The following is a 20,471-nucleotide window of genomic DNA, read 5'->3' as shown; positions in this document are numbered from 1 at the left end:
TTTGAAGACTTTGCCGCACCCCTGACTGTCGGGGTCCCTTCCTCCTGCCATGTGGTCCAGGGAGAGCGGCCCTGGGAGGGGAGACACGGGGTTTCCGTGCCCCTGGTCAGCCTCATTCCCCCTTGGTTGTTTTGTGTTCCCCTGCGCGGGCAAGGACCCTCGGGTCCCGTGATTGAGCAGTTCCTCGGCGGAGCCCTGGCCATGTGGCTGGAGAAATAAACATCTCTGAAACATCTACCAAGAATCTGGCCATAGATATTTCTTTTCCACGGGCCTCGTTGACTGATACACGTGTTGCAGTATCTGCACTGTAACACCTGACTAATATGGCAAAGCTCCTTGCAAGTGTTTGTCAGGTGTTAACAAAAATCCTCTACATTAGACGTTATTTGCATACCTTACTTAAGATTGTGTTGTGGTGCCAAGTATTCATAATAGTCTGTCTCCTAGCGTTGTTCATACTGAGAGCTCAGGGTTAGCCCAATGTATTTGTTTCATGTGCCATCCAAAACTCTGTAAATGTAGGACAGATTTGTGTTGTACAGAGCTTTTTGGGTATAAGAAAATTAGGATGAACGGTTCTGCATGTTATTCAAACAACAGACCCTATCCTGAGCAAGGAAACTAACTATAGTCAACAACAAATATTCAAGTAGTGAGAGAAACCAGGACTCATGCTTAGTTCCAGTTCCTGCTGATAGTTTACAGTTTGTCAAAAAATCCCTTTAGGATGCTGTGACCCAAGCTCACAGGTCACAAAAAAGTCATGACATTCACAGGATGGCTGCTAACATGGGTGCTGGATATCTAAGTTGAAAATCAGTGTTCAGTCTTCCACTTTCTTTTCTTCAGGTATTTGTTGGGGGAGTCTTGGCATCTGCAGCCTTATGGTGTTCACAAAGACAGCTTCCTATTACAGTTTTTGTAGCGAATGCTAAAAAAATGCATGTTAAAAATTGCAGTGATGGTTAAAAATTTCTGTGGCAGTAAGCAGTAGTCCCCAAAAAGAAGACTGTTTCTGTTTAAGATGGACTTGTGTAGTAGGTAAGGGGAACATTGTGTTTGAGCCCTTTTGTGTGTGTTCTGTTCCAGAAGGCAGTTCAGATTTGCATGTTCCAGCTTCAGTGAAGGGCTGACTGGAGGTACCTGTTGTCCAAAATAACCTCACAAGCAGTTTCCGTACATTCATGGTTCAACAAGGAGATTTATTTCTTTCACTGAGTAACAACTGCATTCTGTAGAAAGAGAAAGCTCAAACTTACCTACAGCAATTACTTATTTGTATAGTGCCCAGTAGGGTCTTCATTCCTGTGTGCAGTTATAACTGTACAGGGTTCAGATGATCTCAGTTACAGCACAGTTTTTCCAGCTTATTTGATTGCAGCTGTAAAATCTCCACTAGGATTGTGGCCTTAGTGTGCTATAAAAAGACATTTTGAACAGTACAATTGGATCTTCAGTGATCAAAATTAATCTGTGACATCTGTTGGCTTTCATAATTAGTATTACCATGGAAAATTTTGGATTGAGGTTTCCTATCTGTGTGTTCTGGAGCCATGCTACAAGACCATGTAGGAAACCAGAGAGCATTCTATTTCTTTTATATAGCTACCTGCCTTTTAATGAGTATTGTACTAGAGGAGGCATTTGAAAAGTATCAGTGTGTGTAAGTTAAAAGAATTTTTGTTAATTCTATATGAATTATAGCTTGAACACTTCTATAAATGCAGTATTTTATGAGGGTTTAATTAGTGGGATAGTGAATTAGGCCTTCTTGTCCAAATCACTTTTTATATCTAAGAATTAAATTTGATCTATCTTTGCTTTTTATGGCAGTTGTGTTTGATGCAAAGGCAGTATCTGCTATATGATATTCTAAGGATGGAATAAGAGCAAGTTACTGGCATGAATGTGAAACGTCGTGGTTATGAAAGTGAATACAGGCTTTTAATTTAATTAAAAGTAGGCATTTTAAAAAATAAAGTGAAAGTTAGCTTTCTCCTAGTATTTGCTGTTAACATCTATGCTGGTCTTTACTGTTCAGTTTCTCTTCTGTTAGGAATAAGTTTCAAACTAAGCAAAATGCTGGCAGTAGTCCCTATTATCTCATAGTTTGTTAAATACTTTCCTAAATCTTGCATTTGCATTGTACAGATCAGATAAACAAAATGAGTGAGATTTTTGTAGGAGCAATGAAGTACTTTTCCCTTGAGAGAAAAGAGACTATAGTGTAGCTGATAAAACACTCACTTGTATTGATTCAGGGGAATGTAAGGGAAATGCTCTGGATCCATGTGGTTTCCTTTCAGAAGGATACTGCAGGGAACAGCCAGCCAGGGTTTGAAGCCAGCACAGTAGCTGCAATAGCGGCCAAAGAATTGGTTAGGGGAGCTATTGATACCATCAAAGCCCTAAAGCTGTCTTCTTTGTGAGCATCTTCCATCTGTTCATGATTTCTTCTAACCCCTCTTTCCCTTCCCTTCACTTACTTGATATTCCATTTAGCAAATTCCTTTTCCTGCATATCCACCTAAATATTGCAACTTCAAAAGACTTAAATGAGTAAATAGGTTACAATTGTCTGGTCTATTCAGCTTGTTTGTTCTAATCCTTTCCATTACTTCTGATTGTACAGGTTCACAGATTCTGGGGGTTCTTTAGTCAGCTAACACAAATCCATTCTTAGATATGATTGCAATAAGTGGGAGTAATATTAATAAACATGTCCGAATTAAGGAATAAATGTAGTTATTGCCTCTGTGATTCTTCCCAATTTCTTAGTAAGCTTTATTTTTTTGTGCAGAGACTTGAAGGGTGTTATAGTCACTCTGAGTGATGATGGGCATCTTCAGTGTTCATACCTTGGAACTGATCCTTCACTCTTCCGGGCTCCTAAGGTTGATTCTAGGGAAATAAACTATGAAGAAATGAATGCTGAAATGAAAGAGCTTCAGAAAATCATCAGGGAGGCCACAAAAACACAAGGTATACTTCTTTCTTATTCTATGTTTTTACATACATATTTTATATTCCTGACTTTCCTTTTAGCACCTTAAAATATTTTGTTTTCAGGCTTTACCCATAGTTACATTTCTGTAGAAAATTTAGTATTTAAGAAAAATAAATAAAATCCTAGACTCTAAGGCCTTTGGATAAACAGTTTTTTCTTTGTATTTTCATAATGCTGTTGGGAGGTTCAAGATGTTTATGTCAGGTTGCAGATAATTCTCACTAGTGCAAGGGTTCAGAATAAAAACTTGACAGTGCATGAACCACCCAAAAGAAGAAAACTTGGAGAATTTCAACAATCTGATGTAGTTAGGCTTCAGAGACTGTAAAAGTATTGCCAAATTTCTGGTTTATTATTACAAGTGACTTCTTAAGTTATGAAATTAACAAAAAAGGACTTTTTTTAAAGCAACTTTTCTGTTGGTTTAACTATTCAAAAGATTATTTGTAGAACATAGTGACATATTGTTACCCACATAACTGATGATGATAAGTTCTGGAATTTATATACATTGCTAATAACTTGCATTGATTTTATTCAAGTAAGGTCATGCAATTTCTACAGAGATCCTTCAAAGTTTGTGTTTTCATAACTGAGTTTTTAAACAGTCTGACTTGCTCCTGGAATTGGAAGCATGTGATTTTACAGGAAACTATGGAAAAATCTTCAACAAATAGAAGGAAAATATTAAAATCTTCTCTTGATGATAGTTAGCAGGTTCTTAAAATACATTAAAGAAACAGTCATGGCTTTCTGTGTGAAAAAAAAAGTGAAAAAGCTTGCAGTTGAAATTCCTAGAAAATAAAAATTATTTATCTGCAGGCATGAGTTTGATTCTACAACACAAAGATTTTTTTGTTTTGTAATTACATGTAATTTCATCCATTATCATGGTAGACTAATATCAGGATTTTAATTTTCCAAATCCAGTAATGTATTATTTAGCATATAGATGTGGATAAATTCCACTGATTTTTACCACAGTCCGTCCTTACTGGTATTTGACAATTTTGTCTGTCTGTCATAACCAAAGGAAAAAATAACATGATGGAAAGAAGAAATCCATTTGAAGTGAATCAACTTCAGCTTGTTAGTTTCAACATGTTGTGTGGAAGCTCTAAAGAGAGAGAAAGGAACTGTAGCTGTCTTTTTAAAATTTTGTAATAAATGTCATGGCATGAATGACAAGCTTACCATGAATATTGTTGATCTTTTTCACCATTTCTTCTTCTGAATTTCTTTTTCTTCTTTGATTTGTCTAATCTGATCTAAGTGGTGTTTTCAGATGAGTTTTTATGAATGCTCTTTTTGTTGTGGAGAGATGCCCTAAGGATGTTGTGTTTGGCTTTAACTGGATGTAAAACTTGTAGGAGAACCTTTTTATACAACAAAACTTATGAAGAATGCCTGTCAATTTTGGATGTTTTGGCTTTGTTTCATTTTGGCCTTTTTTTCTTACTACTTCAGCTCAAACCTTGGTTGCCATTAAGTTACTCCTAAGCACAATCTTTAAAATGACCCGTTGACTTTCCTGTCTTTTGAATTCATGCTTGTGCAGTAAGAGCTTGTGTTGTTTTGAAAATATCTACCCATATATGGAAATAATTTTTCTTTGTTTCATTTTGACTTTCAAACGTGGAAGGTATTTAGAATTAGGTCATTGTATTAAAAAAACCTTAGAGTAGTTATTTCCATAAATGTCTTGTATTTCTGTCCAGTGCTGACCATTAAACTGTTGAACTTAAGCTGTTTTATACATTTCAAAGAATAAGGATTTACATTACAAACTGATGAAATATTTTAAAATCTTAACTGTTATACTCACTTAAATCTAATGTTACTTGCATCAGTCTGGACGACATAAGTGATTAAACATAACGTGTTTTGGCTCAATTTAATAGTAACAAAAAGCTGATACTTACATGTAAACTTTGATTGTGATCTCTGTTGTACTTCTGATAGAAAAATGACTGTATGACAGAGGTTGCATCATAGTTAGCTTGAAGAAGCAACCAGAAGAGAAATTATTAAGAAGGGATAGAAAAAGAATGGACTGTGCTGAGCTATATGTAATTGGCAGAACCAGTTCTTAGCAATTCTGGCAGTATGAAACAGGCCTAAACTTCTTTTCTATGTGGTATTGGAGAAATGTGTTTAGGTTTTGCTTTTCTTTCTTGTAGTAAAGGGAGGCATTTCTCTCTGAGCACAAGAAAATGAATACTTACTTTCTGTCTTCATCAAAATCTTTTCCCTTGACCCTCTTGTTAGGAAGAGATAATGTGCTGTCTGCTAGTTCTAGGTCATTTTCAGGACCCTGTGTGTAATAAAATTCTAGCAGCTTTCTGAATGTGCTCATGCTCTCAGTTATTCGGTTGGTATGTTAATTGTCCCTTTACATCAACTCTTTACTCGTTGTTACTTTAGGAACTATGTATTTCCTGTTCAGATTTTTCATTTTCCGATACATTTAGTATGTTAGAAAACAGAAGTGCTTTTCAGAAAAATGCAAATAGCCTAGCACTGTACTTCCAGACTATTAAGAGAAGGTTATGTAATTCCTCATGGTTTCTAAGGCTTTAATTTGTATAACTTTTTTTTTGCATGTGTGAATCTGCATAAGGTTTTGTATCATGAATATCAGTGAGTTTGTAGCATTCTTTGCCTTGCATGTTGATAGTCCTGGGAATCATCTGGTAACACATTTTAATCAAGCCACATGTAATGGTCTATACATAAAACTTTGATATACCTCCTAATGCAGAGAAATGTGCTGAAGATTAGACTGTTTGAGAATCTTTCTTTGTTTAACATACTCCCTATCAAATTATTTAGATGAAAGTGCCATGAGATGTGGGGTGTGTTATTTTGGAGGTAGTTATTCATCATAAGTATATTGGCATATACATGCGAGGACAAAAGTTTAAAAATACCTTACAGTCTCTGAAGATCATGGATATTATGTGTAAAATCTTGTTACAGAATGCATCTAAATCCTTTTTCATATGTAAATCAGAAACTCAGAATGAGATCCAGGTTTAAGCTGTCTGTAGAAATCGTGAAGCTTCTTTGGAAGTTTCCAAAATCATATGCATTGCTATTTTTTCTTTATACTAGTAGATGTAGATATGTAACTTTGAGATTTGATGATGTTGAAATTGTATTATTTTTAGAAATATAGTTGAATGTTTCTTAAAGGAGAACTGATTTGCTTTTGCTTTTTTCTTTTTCTTCCAGATGTTTTGCCTGAATCTGAAAAACAGAGAGATGTAACTGTCACTGCAGAAGTTTCACCTGATTTGGATGAAGAATCTGTATGTACCTGTTAAAAAAGGAAATTACTCTGAGAACATTGGTTTCACATGAGTAAATAACGATTGATCATGCATAGTGATTACTATTTATATTTGTGGGATTGAGCTTCATGGCCCTTAGTTTTATATCAATTAGAACCCACTTTTATTAAAGATTTTAACTAGAATTACTAAAATTATTTATCTTCTGTCTGGGGACCTTTAGATTCTTGGCTGAGCAAACATAAGTGAACAAGAACTTAGGATCTGGATTAACTTTGTAGTGGTGAGAAGTTGTACTGGTGAGCAGTTGTTAACATTGGGGGAAACAGTAGAAGAACCCTCGGAGCTTTCAAAGACAGAATACTCAAACCACTCAAGCTGCATTGTAAGAAATAATCTTTCTCCAAGCTGTCATTCAATATTCTTTGGTGTTGCAGCCTAATTAGTTTATTCATGTTGTATATGTATGTAGTTTACAAAAATTATTCAAATTAAGATTTGGGAGAGCTTATATTGTCTTTTAAGACTCTTCAAACATTTCAGAACATACTAGGGCATCTATTATTAGCCATTTCTGGCCACTAATTTCTGGAAAACTGATTTTCCACAGCTACTTACTGTTTAAAAAATACACAAGGATATTATTCTTTGATAAATGGACCTCTCTAAAATGTGTGCTAGTGTCCTAGCACTTGTCTGTTGGAAAAAGAACAGTGTGACATGGTCTTGGCTAGCTGCAATAATCTCTCACAACACTTAGAACTGTTAGGTTCACAGAATGCTCTAATGCTGCTGTGCTCATTTGCTCAACCTTCCAGATGCAACTGGTCTCTTTCATATGTAAGTAACTCAGTCTATCAATCAAACCACAGTCTTGAATCTTTATCTGCCCATGTATCTTAGTTTCCTGTGTGGTCGGCTTTTCTGTGGGTTCTTTCAGTAGATGCCTAGGAAAGAAAAATCTGGTAAGATACTTTGTGGGGAAGGATCAATAAGCAAGTGTAGGAACGATTTTAGGGCTTCTGCAGTTACCTTGGAAACGACAGGATTTCCGATGCTACTCCTGCACTTGTGAAAAGATTGAAATTGCGATGTGTGTGATAAAAGCAAAGAGGATATAGACATATTGATTAGATAAGCAAGTGGAGGACCATTCTGTTATTTAACACCACCTCTTGTGTGTGGCCTCTTATCCAGGAAATCCAGGTGATTTCTGAAAGCTGAATATGATAAGGGTTCTATATCTTTATACCCCTTCTATTGTTTCACGATCAACCACTTGTTGCCAGAGAGCATGACAAGCCAGTATGACAGTATCTGTCTTTTTTTAGCTGAAAAAGGTGCACAATGTACAAATGCAAGTCCTACTTCTAGAACCCCGAGAGCCTATTATCTTCCTGACTTCTTAGGAACTTTGGCCCTTATATTGTTTTTAATTTACTCTTTTATAATGAGAAGGTGTAAGTTCAAGTCAGTAATTTGGCATTATAGCAGAAGTGAGAGAAATGTTTCTTTATAAGAGTTTAAATGGGAACATTTTCTGTAACTGTACTGACTGACCTGTTTCAAAATGAAATATAAGCATAAAATAAAATTAAAAATAGACCACAAGGTCAAGATAAATTTTGAAGTAGAAGGAATTGCCTACTGCAATAGAAATTAGCAGGAGTATCAAAGTGCCTGCTAGAATTTTCTTTTGAAGTTTCAGGTGTATTTCTGATTATAAGATAGTGTGTGATGATTTTATAGTACATGCTATACTGTGTATGTAATATATTGGCAGATTGGAAGTTACCTTTGCCTACTGAATGGCAGAAGGTATTTCCAGAATTTGAATAAATATACAGTGAAAAGTAGTGTGCCAAACAAAACAGTTTCAAATATTCATATATACATCAGAGTGTATTAGTTTCTTATATATACAACATTCATGACCTTTTGCTATCCTTTTTGCAGGCAATTTCAAACAGAGACTTTACATTTTCAGAAGGAACTCAGAAATTTATTTTGTGTATTTTAATCTGTCATAGGAATGATAAGTCCTTTAATGTTAATTCTGTATTTACCAAGTTGATGGTAGGAAAGTAATATTGCTTTTATTGTGTTTTCTCATTCATGTGGAACATTGAATTTACTCTGTTTTCATCTTTTTCTCCACAGCAAGCCATTGACAGTGAGGTAAAAGCAGGGGCAGTACCATCAGTCACAGTAAAGGTACTGTGCCTAACTCAAACAGCAGCATTTGAATAGTGGTGGCAAATTGTAACAAGCCTGTCACTTTCTGTGTGTTTCACTTAGAACATGAAAATGAGTGAAGTTTGAAATGCAATATATACTTAATTTTTTTCTCCTTAGTATGACAAGGTGCCATTCTAGCAAGCCTTCTGCTCCAGTCGGAAAGTGATTGCAGTTTTATTTTTGATAGGCTTACCAATAAGCAGACACAGAAACATTATTCGGATGGAATGAAGTAGTTTTTGATGTCATGAGAATATTTTTTCCAACAGCAATAAATGTTTGGTTACTCAAGTGGGAAGTTTATAATCTTCAGCTGCCTTTTTAGTTGTCAATAAACAGAAATAGACTTTCTTTTGTAAAAAGACTTACATAGCTTTAGCTATTTAAAAAGAAAACTAGGAAAATCTAACTAGAAAATTTCAGTTTGTCATGAGACCTGGTGCCTGTAACTGATTGTAAAGAAAGTGTGCGTTTGCGTGTGCAAGTGTAGGTTTTCCTCAATATTGCCTAAAAAGGATAATAATTTTTATTTCTGACTTTAGGATGATCTTCTAAGAATATCAGTGGAGTCTCCTTTTTGAGAGCCTTACAAGTTTTCTTTCTGTCTTGAGTGAAAAAGCTGATGTTTGAACCAGATCCCCTCAAACTAGTGTGGTTTACTTGGTCCAACATCTTTCCCTGCATTTTTAAGTGCTAAAAATGATACAGGATAAAACCATTATTCTGATAAAGTCAGTGATAATTTTATCAAATAAACTATATATTTATGTATTTCATAAGATTTTTGGTGGGAAGACTATTAATTACCCATTCTGTTTTCTTGTTTATGCATCCTGTACCTTTTAGTGAAACAAAAATAGTAAATGTGGGAGTTACCATGCATTCAATATTTTCTAGAATCTTTTTATGTGATAAGTTCCTATAACTGGTGTATTGTTAAACCTAAATCAATGTTGATGTTAATTATGTTAAAGTAGTCAAAGCTCCTAAGACTTGAGTAATTTTATGAGTAATAGTATTCTAAACTGATTTAACCTGGCTGTAGTGAGCTCCTTGGTAGGGCAGCAATGCAAAATAGATGATATTAGATATATGGTCTCTGTCTATGCAGACCATATTCAGATCTCAGTCACCATGATACTTTCATTTTAGCTATGAGTTAGGGACACAGTTTTGATATCCATTGGTTTTGCAGTGAAATAACTGTGTCCAATAGAAGCAATGAGGACCACTCTTTATGTTTAGCTGAGCTCTCAGTGTCTGGAGCTGTTGTGCTGAGTACCCTGTATATTGATTTCCTTATTTTGTGTGCAGTAAAAAAATCAAATAAAACTTGAAGTTGTTCAGAAGACTATGCATTGCTGTTTGCAGTTAAAGGAAGTGATTTCTTTGGTTATCTTCGATTTTATTCTTCTTGGGTTTTTTTTCTGCTATAGTCATCTAAAAAATGCAGAATTTTATATTTGTTTGTGTTAGAATGAATGCTCATGCCACTTGCATGGTATTAACCCTTCAATTAATTCTTTAGCTTTACTTTGTCTTGGGTTAAAATGACAAAGAACATGAGAAATCCCCTCAGGTTTTTGTAATCTTCAAGTTACTGTATATCATTATTGGATGTGAGTAAATGGGTATTGTAAAATGAAAATATTGGGGTTTTGAAGTTGAAATTTTAAGTTCTTAAGCATTGTTGCTTCAGTGGTCTTTTCAGATTTTTTGCATCTTTCTGTTGGTTATGGACTTTTTTTTTTTTTTCTGCTGTAGAGATTAGTTAGTTGCTTTCTTTAAATACTTCTGTATGTCTCTTGATCTAGATAACAATCCAGAGCAGAGTGACTGCGCAGAAGCCAAGCCTGGCAGTGTGTGTGCAAGCTCCCTTAGCAGTGACCTGTGACCAGTTTGTCTTTGGTGATTTAGGTAAATTATGGCAGTATCATCACAGCTGTTGTATTCTATTACTTTTTCTGAGGTTGGAAAAGATATAGTCCAGCTTCCAGTGAGTGCATTGTTGCAGATACACAGCAGTTAAAGCAATTACAAATTTGCCTTGCCTGCACTCCACAGCTTCTAGACACTGCTTGGTGGAGGAAGATGAAGTAGAAACGAATGGAGCTGTTTCCTTGGTTGTGGTATGATGTGTGACAGGTGAAGGGAGGCAGGGTGGCAGCCTCATGATGGAGGCAAAAAACGCCCCAATTGTTCTGCAGTACTTCTGCTGGGTTGTTTTGTTTTGCTGACATTTCTGTCTGTGTACAAATGGCAGTCTTGATCTACAAACAGGCACAGTAAGTTTGTCTGCTGGCGGTCAGTCTAGAATCTGTTCTCAGCTTAGGGAAAGAGCATTTAGGGATCCTAGCCTTTTTCTAACTCCGTTGGTAAGACTGCAGGTGGGATTGCCTTTAAGACTATGTGGAGCTGAAGATCAGACAAGTGTGCCTGCTGCTTCAGTTATATTATCCATGTTTAGTGTGCTGAATTGTTTTATAGGTTATGCTTCAATATGCTTTGAGGCCCTAGTTTGCCTTTTAGAAATGAAGGATTAAAAAAAAACCACATACAGTGATTTGATAAAGGTGAACTAATGGAAACTATCATAATTTAGTAGAATAATTACCAAAGTGCTAGAAAATCTGTTGCTTTCATTTGGATGCTGCTATTACTTGATTTAATTTTGTATTATTTTTAGAACCAGATTCATCTGAAACTGTGGTCCTGTCTGTCTTTTTGAAGGAGAATTGTTGTCCATCAGAGCTAGAAGGAACTTGTATGGTTTCATATAATATACCAACAGGTAAGCCACTGGAGACTTGAAAGTGATTTGCCTTTTTTTTGAGGCCTTTTTCCTTATGTATTTCTTATAAATGTTCTTTTGAAATATACTGGAGGCAGTAGTAATTAAAGAAATAATGTTTGTCTAATCTTCAGTTTTAGTTAATGTTTTGTGTTGTATCAACCTATGTAATTGGTCTTAGAGAGGTAAAATCATGAGCTTATTTCTCGGGAAACAGCTGTAACAGCTTTCTCACTCTGTCCTATCAATTTGCTTCTGTTCTGCTCCTTAAGGGACCACCTCTTGGAGTGAGAAGTTGATTACATCTTTGTGACTATTCACCCTTCAGGTTTGCCAACCAATGTGACGATAATGCCTCCCCACAGAGAATGAGATCTGAATAAGCACTGGGAGTGATTATTCCTCACTTCCTTTTTAACAGATGAGCATACTCATTCTGAACAAATAAACTAACCCAAAGAAATAGAAACCAAGGCATTATTTTATAATGTTTTAATGTCCTAGTGATAGAATATGTAAATTTTTCCTGTTATCCGTGACCAAAGATCGATTAACTTAGTGTTCTACACACACTCTTGTGAATGTGTCAAGCTACTGAGAAGCTCTATGTAGGCAGGGCTTCCATGTTAAATGCTGCATAAACTAGTTAAATTCTTTACCTCTTATTGCTTGGCTTTGCTCCTGCACCTCCTCCCCTGTTGTGGTCACACAGTCACCAGTTGTTTCTCAGCCGGATTTGCTGATTTGGTTCACTGTGCAAAGACAGAGCTGTGCCAGCACAAATGGAGTAGATTGGCATCAAAGAAGTGCATGTGAACTTAGGGCTTCTGTGAAAGGTGGTGATCTTGAGTACCTTATCCTATATCAGCACTTTTATGTTAGCATTTTGTTCGTATCACTTCACACTTGAAACATTGTGCTTATGATGGTAGTCTAGGCTTTGCGATGGCTGAAATGTTTATTTCTAGAAAAATAATGTGTATTCCTTGTGAATGAGATGCTGTGCATTCATAACTGTCCAAATTTGTGATGTGGCCTTAGCCAGGTTTTGTGGTATGGCTGAATAGGTAGCACACTAGTGAATGTCTTGGATCCTCTGATTTTGAAAGCTTGGTGGTTTTTTTTTTTTCTTTTGCTGGTCTTGTTTCTGTAATTTCTCTTTGTAAGACCATAAAATGAATGTGTTATTTCTTTCAGGTAATACTAATAAAACTTGCACTTGTAGTTTAGATATTAAGTTGCATTTTGCAGGCCTTTTGATTAGGGAAGTAAGAAAACCTTGCATCTTGAGTGTGTTTGAGGGTTTATATGCAATAAAAAAAAAAGAACAAGCAGACATGACATCTAACAGAATTATAGAAAATGAAAAATAAATTTTAAAAACTATCTTTGGTGGTTGGATTTGGAAGAAGTAAAGGAACATAATTTGGGTTAGGGCTAGGATCTGCTAATTTTTTTCATATTTATTTAAATTATTCATCTGAGATAATTCTGTGGAATTACATACAAATACTAGTGTTACTTGGCAGTCAAATCCTTAAGTATAATAGACTAGTAAACAAACTTTAAGTGCTTTTGTGACTTCATTTTATCTGAACAGAGACTGTTTCCTCTTCAGTTTTTTAAGATGTCCATATTTGTGGCCAAATCACTTTTCAGTCTATCTCTGTGGGATTCATACAGCTGAAGCTTAATGAGTCAGTCACTTGGATGGGGTTGCACTATTGATGAATGTGGTCTCATGTCTTTTTTTTGGCTAGTTTTATGTCTTTATGTATTGTCTACTTAACAAATGTGGCTTAAGTTCTTAAAACCCTGTTACATTTCCTGTTTTTTTAAATCTGAGTAATATCTTGTATTTTTTTTTTTTCCCTTTTGTCCTGTTGCTGGTCATATGGCAGAGCTCAATCCTGAAGGTGAGTGAATGCGAAAAATGCAAAATTTTATGAGTGGCAGTGTATGCTGAATAAAACAGATTTGGAAGGGAGCTGTTATTTTGCCTATTATTTCTATAAGATCTTATTATTCTTTGTTTGTTGCTATGAAGGTGTGGATATAGAGAAAAGAAGATCGTAAGGACATTTCTTCGTGAAGCATATTGCACTTTCTCACATGTAACATGGGAGTTTTGCAAAGTATTAAGTTCCTTGTACATTGAGATTGGAAATATTCTTTCTTATATCTGTTTTTCTCCCAGTTTTAGCAGTTAGGTGGCTAAATTATATCTTTGGTGCAACCGAAACAGCTATTCAGCATTTATGCAGTTTGGGCTGAGTAGCTCTGAGAATGATGTCACAACATCTCTTCATTCCAATTCCTATTGGAAACATCTTATTCAAGGCTAAAAGACTGTTTTCTGTCTGAGAATACCAGCAGTACAAAACTTAGTTGAGATTGTGGTAGATACAATTCTTGGAAAATGTACAATTAAGAGACCAAACAAGACTGGAAAATTAGCTTATGTGTATGTAGACTAAAAAGAGAGAAGAATAGTTTTGCAGTGTGTTGAAAAGGTGCAGTGCTCGTAGAAGGTATTTTATGAACTTTTGAAAATAAATATTTAAAGTACACTTTACTTCACGTTTTGGAAAGGTAAAAAAGTTGATTGTCCTAGATTTAGAGATCAACTGGAAGGGAGTTTTCAGTTTTGCAGTTTTCTGAAACAGAAGTTATAGATGTATGTATATTTGAGTCTTATTTTTCAATACTTATGTTCTTTCGCACTTACTAGGTGGAGTAAAAATTAGCATATAGATAACTGTTAAGGGTTCCCTTCCTTTTCTGGTTGCCAGATATTTCAGCAGGCTTTGAGGTGTTTTACAGGAAATAGATGCTTGAACTGTCTCGATAAGATACTGCTCTTGGCAAGAATAACTATTAACCTGTGGCACGTTTCTGCTACACGAAGTAATTAAAAAAAATAATTATCAATAAACTATATAAAAATAAGTGTATATAGTTTGAAAGAATACCATTCTAAAAATAAAGATTGGGTTTTTATTTTAAGAAATACCTAAACAAGATGAAAACCTTATGCTGAGGAGGATATTGCCAAGCACAGTAAACTTTGTAGAATTACCTTTGACAAGATCTTTTTGGGTTACTATGGGGTGCACTGGACTATGTAAATTCAGGGTCATCAATACTGGAAGAAATATGAATTCCCTGAATATTTAACATCCTAAATTGGGAGTTCTGAGTTTTAATACTTTTTGTCATGCACATTAATATTTCAAATATGATTGAATGAATGCATGAAGAATTTGGAAATGAAATAGTATCCACAGGGCTTGTGACTGTTTTATTACTTTTATCAGGTAAGTGCATAGTATGCCTTTAAATACTAGTACCTTATGAGATATGTTAGACATCATCTGTTTTGTTTCAGATAAGAGGAGAATCCAAATTTTTATTTCCACTTTTTTTTTTTTATTACAGTATTAAAATTGTGTATCACGCAAAGTATCACAACTCTGAATGAAGTGAGATGTGTTGCTAGACGTAACATCAACAGGTTGAGGAAGTTCTGACTCCCACACATGGCTACTGCTTTATGTTTCCTTACTACCACTTAAAATTCTGAAATACTCTGAAACATTTCCCAGGAAGAGTTTTCACTGTAGTGATAAATTTTTTTGGCCTTTTTTGTTTGTTTTTCTTAGATGTAGTTGTTTTGGATTAATTGTCTAGAAATTTCCCCAGTCTCCTCCAAAAGCTAGAAAATACTTGATTTAGTTTTGATTTGACCCTTGTCTGAAATATTGAAAAGCTATGTTTATGATGAGGCAGACTGACAATAGACTATGTAGAAAAAGCTGAAGCAACAAGAAAAATGTCTTAAGTATAAAAATATAAAAATAAATATAAAAATATATCAGAATATTTTTGCCTACTTTTGCAACCCTAATTTTTTTTCCTGTTGATAAGTCTCCATATCTAAGTTCAGTACTGAGATGTTTGTGTTACGTTGTCATCAAGAAAAATTTTACTTTTCCCATCTGATGATGAAGATACAGTTGAATTAACGATACTGAAAGATCCTGGGTTTATTTTCAAGTATTCCTTCAGGAATTTTCCTTGGAACCTGGAGATACCCTAATGTTGAAATGACTTGAATGAATTTTCTGCTCACTTTTCTCTGATTTTATATTTTACAAGCTGCTACAGAATAGTTACTTGGAAGCATTATCAGCCAGCCAAAACAGCTAGTGAATTAACAGGGAAGAATCTGTGCCTTAGGGTAGCATTTTTTCCCTGAGATGAGTCTTAGAAGTAATTTTTTCACTGGAAGAGATCTGAGAGCAAGCAAACAAAATTACTAGCAAAAAAGGTTGCTTGGATGGCTATTGAATGTTTGAGCTCAATTTTTATACTTTCTTTATATGCCTCTGGGTAGCTATCAGTTTCATGACTTTTTTGACAGTAACTTAATTTATTGTTTCTAAAAGTCTGTTTTGTTAAACAAGGTTTTCCTGTAGCTGCTTCAGCAAAAAAATTGTCCTTAAAACCCCCCTAATCTGTCTGCTCAAAAGAGCAAGTACTCTGTATTTCATAGCAATGAGCACATTTGCATTTTGCATAGAACATACCAGGCAATTGCTGACATGCCAGCAATTTTAAACAATATTTATATCTGAGAAAATTTTTGACACATTCAAATGTGTTTTCTAAATGTGTGTTAAACCTTCTTCTTTTCTCCTGCACCATTCTGATGAAATTGCTTGTGATCATAGATCCCAATACTCAGGGCAGGAGCCAGTTTGTTCAACAGTTCTGTTTTATTATGATGCAATAAGCTGAAAGATAGAATTTAATATACATTTGGATAATGACCTCTATTGGATACATTCTTTTTCTAAACCACAAACCTCGGACTGATAATATGAAGGTTGCATAGATGTTATCTAAGAGTATATAAAAAAATAGTAAATATGCTCATAAAAAGCATTTAGTTTGTGACATTCCTGATGAAAGTGTTGATGCTTCAATTCTGTATTTGAAGCATTGGGAGTAATCACACAGCTGTTGTTTATGTTAAAGTGATATTGTTTGTCTAGAGCATTAAATAAAACTAATCTTCATTGCATGTTAATTAGTGTAAATACAGTATGCAGTAGTTTTGTTAATAACTCTTGCTTTCCCATGCATATACAAGTGGTCACTTTAGAAGGTAAATGGAAGTATTCAAATTTAAGGATATTTTAGGTGGAAATCTTAAAAAAAATTAGAATTTTATGTCATTGTGGTTTTCATGCATTCCTTAATCACATTAAATATCTTGTTATACCTCTTTGAGGACAGTGGCATGAAGTATCTTGCATTCCAAATGTGGAAATGAAAAATGAATCTGTGTTCTTTCATTTTAGGAATACCGAGAGTTGCACAGTGTAACTTCAGTCTGCCTTTGAAGTTAATTTGCTTTCCAGCCCAACCTTCAAAAGCAGCAAACCACAAGCTAACTATTGACACCAACAAACCTCCTATCAGTTTTGTCACCATTTTTCCTGGTAGGTTTTTAAATATGAAATGTGTTAGAAGCTCCCAACAGGAATTGTATGTCCATGTGAAGTAATGAGGTAATTAAAAAAGCTCATGTTAGTATATTAAAAAATGTGTTTTGAAAGAAATGATGGCATAGTATTTCAATAATAATACACCTGGAGTAGTATACCTGCCTCTGGTAAAACTGAAGATTTCTTTATATGGTATAGATCTAAATTTTATGTATGCAGACAATAATTTTACATAAAATAACTTAAGCAGTATTGTAATGGGGAAAACATGGGCATTCATTTAAAAAAAAGCTGGGCAGGGCAAAGCAGAAGTGCGTAAATGCTGTATGTAAGGGATACAGTTACTTTGGAGGATGACTTGTGGAGTATTTGATATGTTGGTCTAAACCTGATCATATTTAATAATTTCAGTAGCCTTCTTGGACCAAAAAGAGGACTTGAACATAGTGTTATTTTTTGACATGCAAACCCAAACTGTGTTCTCTATTCAGCATTATATTAAAATAGCATGAAGGAGAAGTTCAGTTCCACTTAGGACTGGAAAAAGAAGAATGAAATTGAGTACTATAAAGTGTAATGTTATGAAAATAATTTTTGCTGTAATTATGTGCTCATAATTTGAGCAGAGGAGGTGGAAGTTACCACAGGAATACTCTGTGGTACAATATGTTGTAATCATAAGCAAACAAATAAAAATTAAGGATGCATTACACAAAATGTTTCCATGCAGGAAATTGATATCATGTTACTGTGCACTGGCAAACAGAGTGCTGGTTGCTGATATTAAATAAAATATAATGTATATAACTCAAAAGTGTAGAAAAATGTTATCTAGAGATTTCAAGAGGAGAATTAAAAGAAAGTGGCTCATTTAGCTTAATAATGCACAGGCAAAATAAATGTAGTACAGCTGACTCCAGTAAATATTTTGTGGCTATATCATGGGTCTAGATGATCATATTAGCACAAGAAGAAATTAATAAACAGGGCTTATAAAGAACGTGAGAAAATTCAGTCTGGCAGTGATTAAGTTTTAGAACTTCAGATGACTAAAGTACTGGAACAGTTTGCTAAGAACTGTATGGGCCAACAACTTTACTATTGTATTTTTAAGGAGTAGCTGCATCTCTCTTTTAAAGCTTGTATAGTATGTTTGTCTGAGAACAGTGAGGCAGGCTTTGTTGGTGTGGTTTTTTTTGGTTTGTGTGGTTTTTTTTTTTTTGGTAGCATGATTCTCTTCACTTTAAGGGTAAATATAACTTTTCTCTCAACTGGATGTGCTGCGTAATACTTGAAACGTAGCAACTTTTTTTTTTTAAGGGTCTGTATTTTGAGTTTTTAATAATGGGCTTCCATTACGGCTAAGCAATAATGCTTTCAGAACAGCACATTGTATTTTATTTTTAACCTGGGGATGCATTGTTGAGAATACAACACAAAACAGAGGACAAAGGAGGCATTAAAGTGTTGTGATTTCTGTTCATTCCATTTACAGTGATTAAAAAAAAAAGTATGCTGTTTATGATGCAATTTGTGAGCAAACTTTGAATTATTGGTGAATGCAATAAAAGTTGTATCTCTTCTCCTCCCTGTTTTGTCTTATTTTGAGGAGAAGTACTGGGACTAGTGGTGACAAAGAATAGTTTTTAAAAGATGGTATTCTAAAATTAAACCTTTAAAATTGGTATAATCCACTACATGGAATGAAAAGAAAGGTGGAAATGGATGGACTTTGCAGAGTAGCTAGTTTTAGCAAGCTGGATGTTTGTATTGCTCTGTGCTAACAGCTTAAACAAGAGTGGGCTTAAGCATTTTAATGATAATTTCTGCAAAAGCTTTGCATAAATATCTGAATTAAAAGTGTCCTTGCATCTGGTAAAAGGTGGTAATCTTTGGGCTCTATGCTAATTGTGGTTCTTTTTAGAATGTACAGACTGAACCTCTGGGAAACCAACCTTTTGTTTTCAGGCTGGGGAACAGAAGCAGTGTGTGGCTCACATTCCACCTGTGAATGAATGAAAGGTGTACCAAACTGCTGATATTTGTTATTTTTAAACCCTAAGAAGGGAAACAATCTCATTCACCTGCTTGTGCAAAGGTTGATATAGTCCTGGCTATGGATTGAGGTTTGCTAAATGCCAGTGTCAAATTACAGAAAATGGTATTTTACTTTCTTTTTCAGACTTTGTTGATCCATCTGAGGGTGACCAGGCAAATGCTCTGGGATTTGAGTTTTTAACTGGTTCAAAAACCACTCTTCTTGCTTCAAAAACATCACGTAAGTTCTAACACTATTAGAGTAAAAGAAGCCTGATCATCGGTTAGAATATGTACAAAATGAGAATGTGGATCATACAAAGGATAATCAGTGTTTGCAAATTAACATAGGAGTTTCAAAGTGTTAACTGATGGTTTCTTACCTCCTCTCAAGTACAAAATTGTGTAACAAAACAAAAAGTCATATTCAAAATATAGTACACTACAGTGGCAGTTCTCTGAAGAAATTGGATTTTCTTAAAGTTTTTAGAAATGTTTTTATTCATAAGCTAATACAGCCATTATAATAATGGAAAAAAACGGTCATTTTTCTCAAAGGAATTTCAACATCTGTGTTTGGAATTAGTCGCCTACTGAAATTTTTGAAAGGGATTAAAAAGCAAGTTTCTAACTTTCCACTGACTTTCAGTAATCCTTGACTTAAATTAGGCACCAGACCCTACTTGCTTCTCTACGTCTGAGTAAATGCCCATCTCTTACCGTTAGATGCCTGTATATCTTTGTAAGAGATTATGGATTCAAGATCCTTCTTATTATGTTTACAGAGTGTATGAACATACATGCAGATATGCTATTAGCTGGTCCAGTATCTCTTGTATTATAGAGCAATTTGTGAATTAAATAGTCGTGTTCCAACCACCTGAATTTGTGCTCTTCGAAAGAGATTAGTTCTCTTAATTTTCAAGAGTATGGTCTTGCTCTGTACAACTGCTCAACTTGCTAAACTCTTTCTTGTCATGTGCCTTGGAACCAAATCAGTTCAATTGTGTTTAGCATTTTCCGTGCCAGCAGAGCACAAAGTCTTCATTTAATACAGCAGACTACAGATTGAAAAGCTAGAAAAGCGATTGTGCACTGCAGAGGGTTCAGTTGGAACACTCTGTGAATGCTTTGTGGAAACTGCTTTGAGTGAAAAATCACGATTTGGTTTGTCAATGTGGAGTTTTTTCAACACAGAGATAATCGTCCTTACTGTTTTCAGAAATCCGTTTTTGTGACGGGCTATATAAATATTGATGGGGTCATCTGTGAGCTATGAGATAATATTTAATAGCTTTTCTAATGTAATCATATATGTTAAAACCAGAAACCATCTGGAGAGCAATTTTTATTGTACCAAGAATTGTTTTACATTTCTAAGGATCAAATCCATCTGTATCGGTTTTTTGTATGCACTATTTACATGCTGTTTAAGTGTTACTTTGTTTTTAGTATTTCTTTGAATAGTAGGTCTTAAACAGTTTTAAATAAACTAGATATGCAATGATAATTTTTAAAAACTAAACAATTGAAAGGGTTTCTAAATAACTTTTTCCTGGATTGCAGTTTTAATCTTTGATTTGGACTTT

At 34.8% G+C, this 20,471-nt stretch overlaps 1 protein-coding gene across 4 annotated transcripts in view; it reads left to right on the top strand.

The window, feature by feature from the left end:
• BBS9 (Bardet-Biedl syndrome 9) overlaps positions 1-20,471 on the top strand; it is a 291,982-nt gene that overhangs the window by 50,120 nt on the left and 221,391 nt on the right. For all 4 annotated transcript variants that reach the window (XM_048299201.1, XM_048299191.1, XM_048299181.1 and 1 more), the window contains exons 10-17: positions 2,804-2,985; positions 6,245-6,321; positions 8,464-8,517; positions 10,356-10,458; positions 11,228-11,332; positions 13,234-13,248; positions 16,699-16,839; positions 19,028-19,123. In XM_048299201.1, the coding sequence (XP_048155158.1) occupies positions 2,804-2,985; positions 6,245-6,321; positions 8,464-8,517; positions 10,356-10,458; positions 11,228-11,332; positions 13,234-13,248; positions 16,699-16,839; positions 19,028-19,123 (773 nt within the window). The remainder of the gene's footprint in view (positions 1-2,803; positions 2,986-6,244; positions 6,322-8,463; positions 8,518-10,355; positions 10,459-11,227; positions 11,333-13,233; positions 13,249-16,698; positions 16,840-19,027; positions 19,124-20,471) is intronic.

This window comes from Corvus hawaiiensis, chromosome 1 (genome assembly GCF_020740725.1).
Source record: "Corvus hawaiiensis isolate bCorHaw1 chromosome 1, bCorHaw1.pri.cur, whole genome shotgun sequence".
Lineage (NCBI taxonomy): Eukaryota > Metazoa > Chordata > Aves > Passeriformes > Corvidae > Corvus > Corvus hawaiiensis.
The sequence above is the reverse complement of the archived record's forward strand: the minus strand, read 5'-3'. Positions and strand labels throughout refer to the sequence as shown.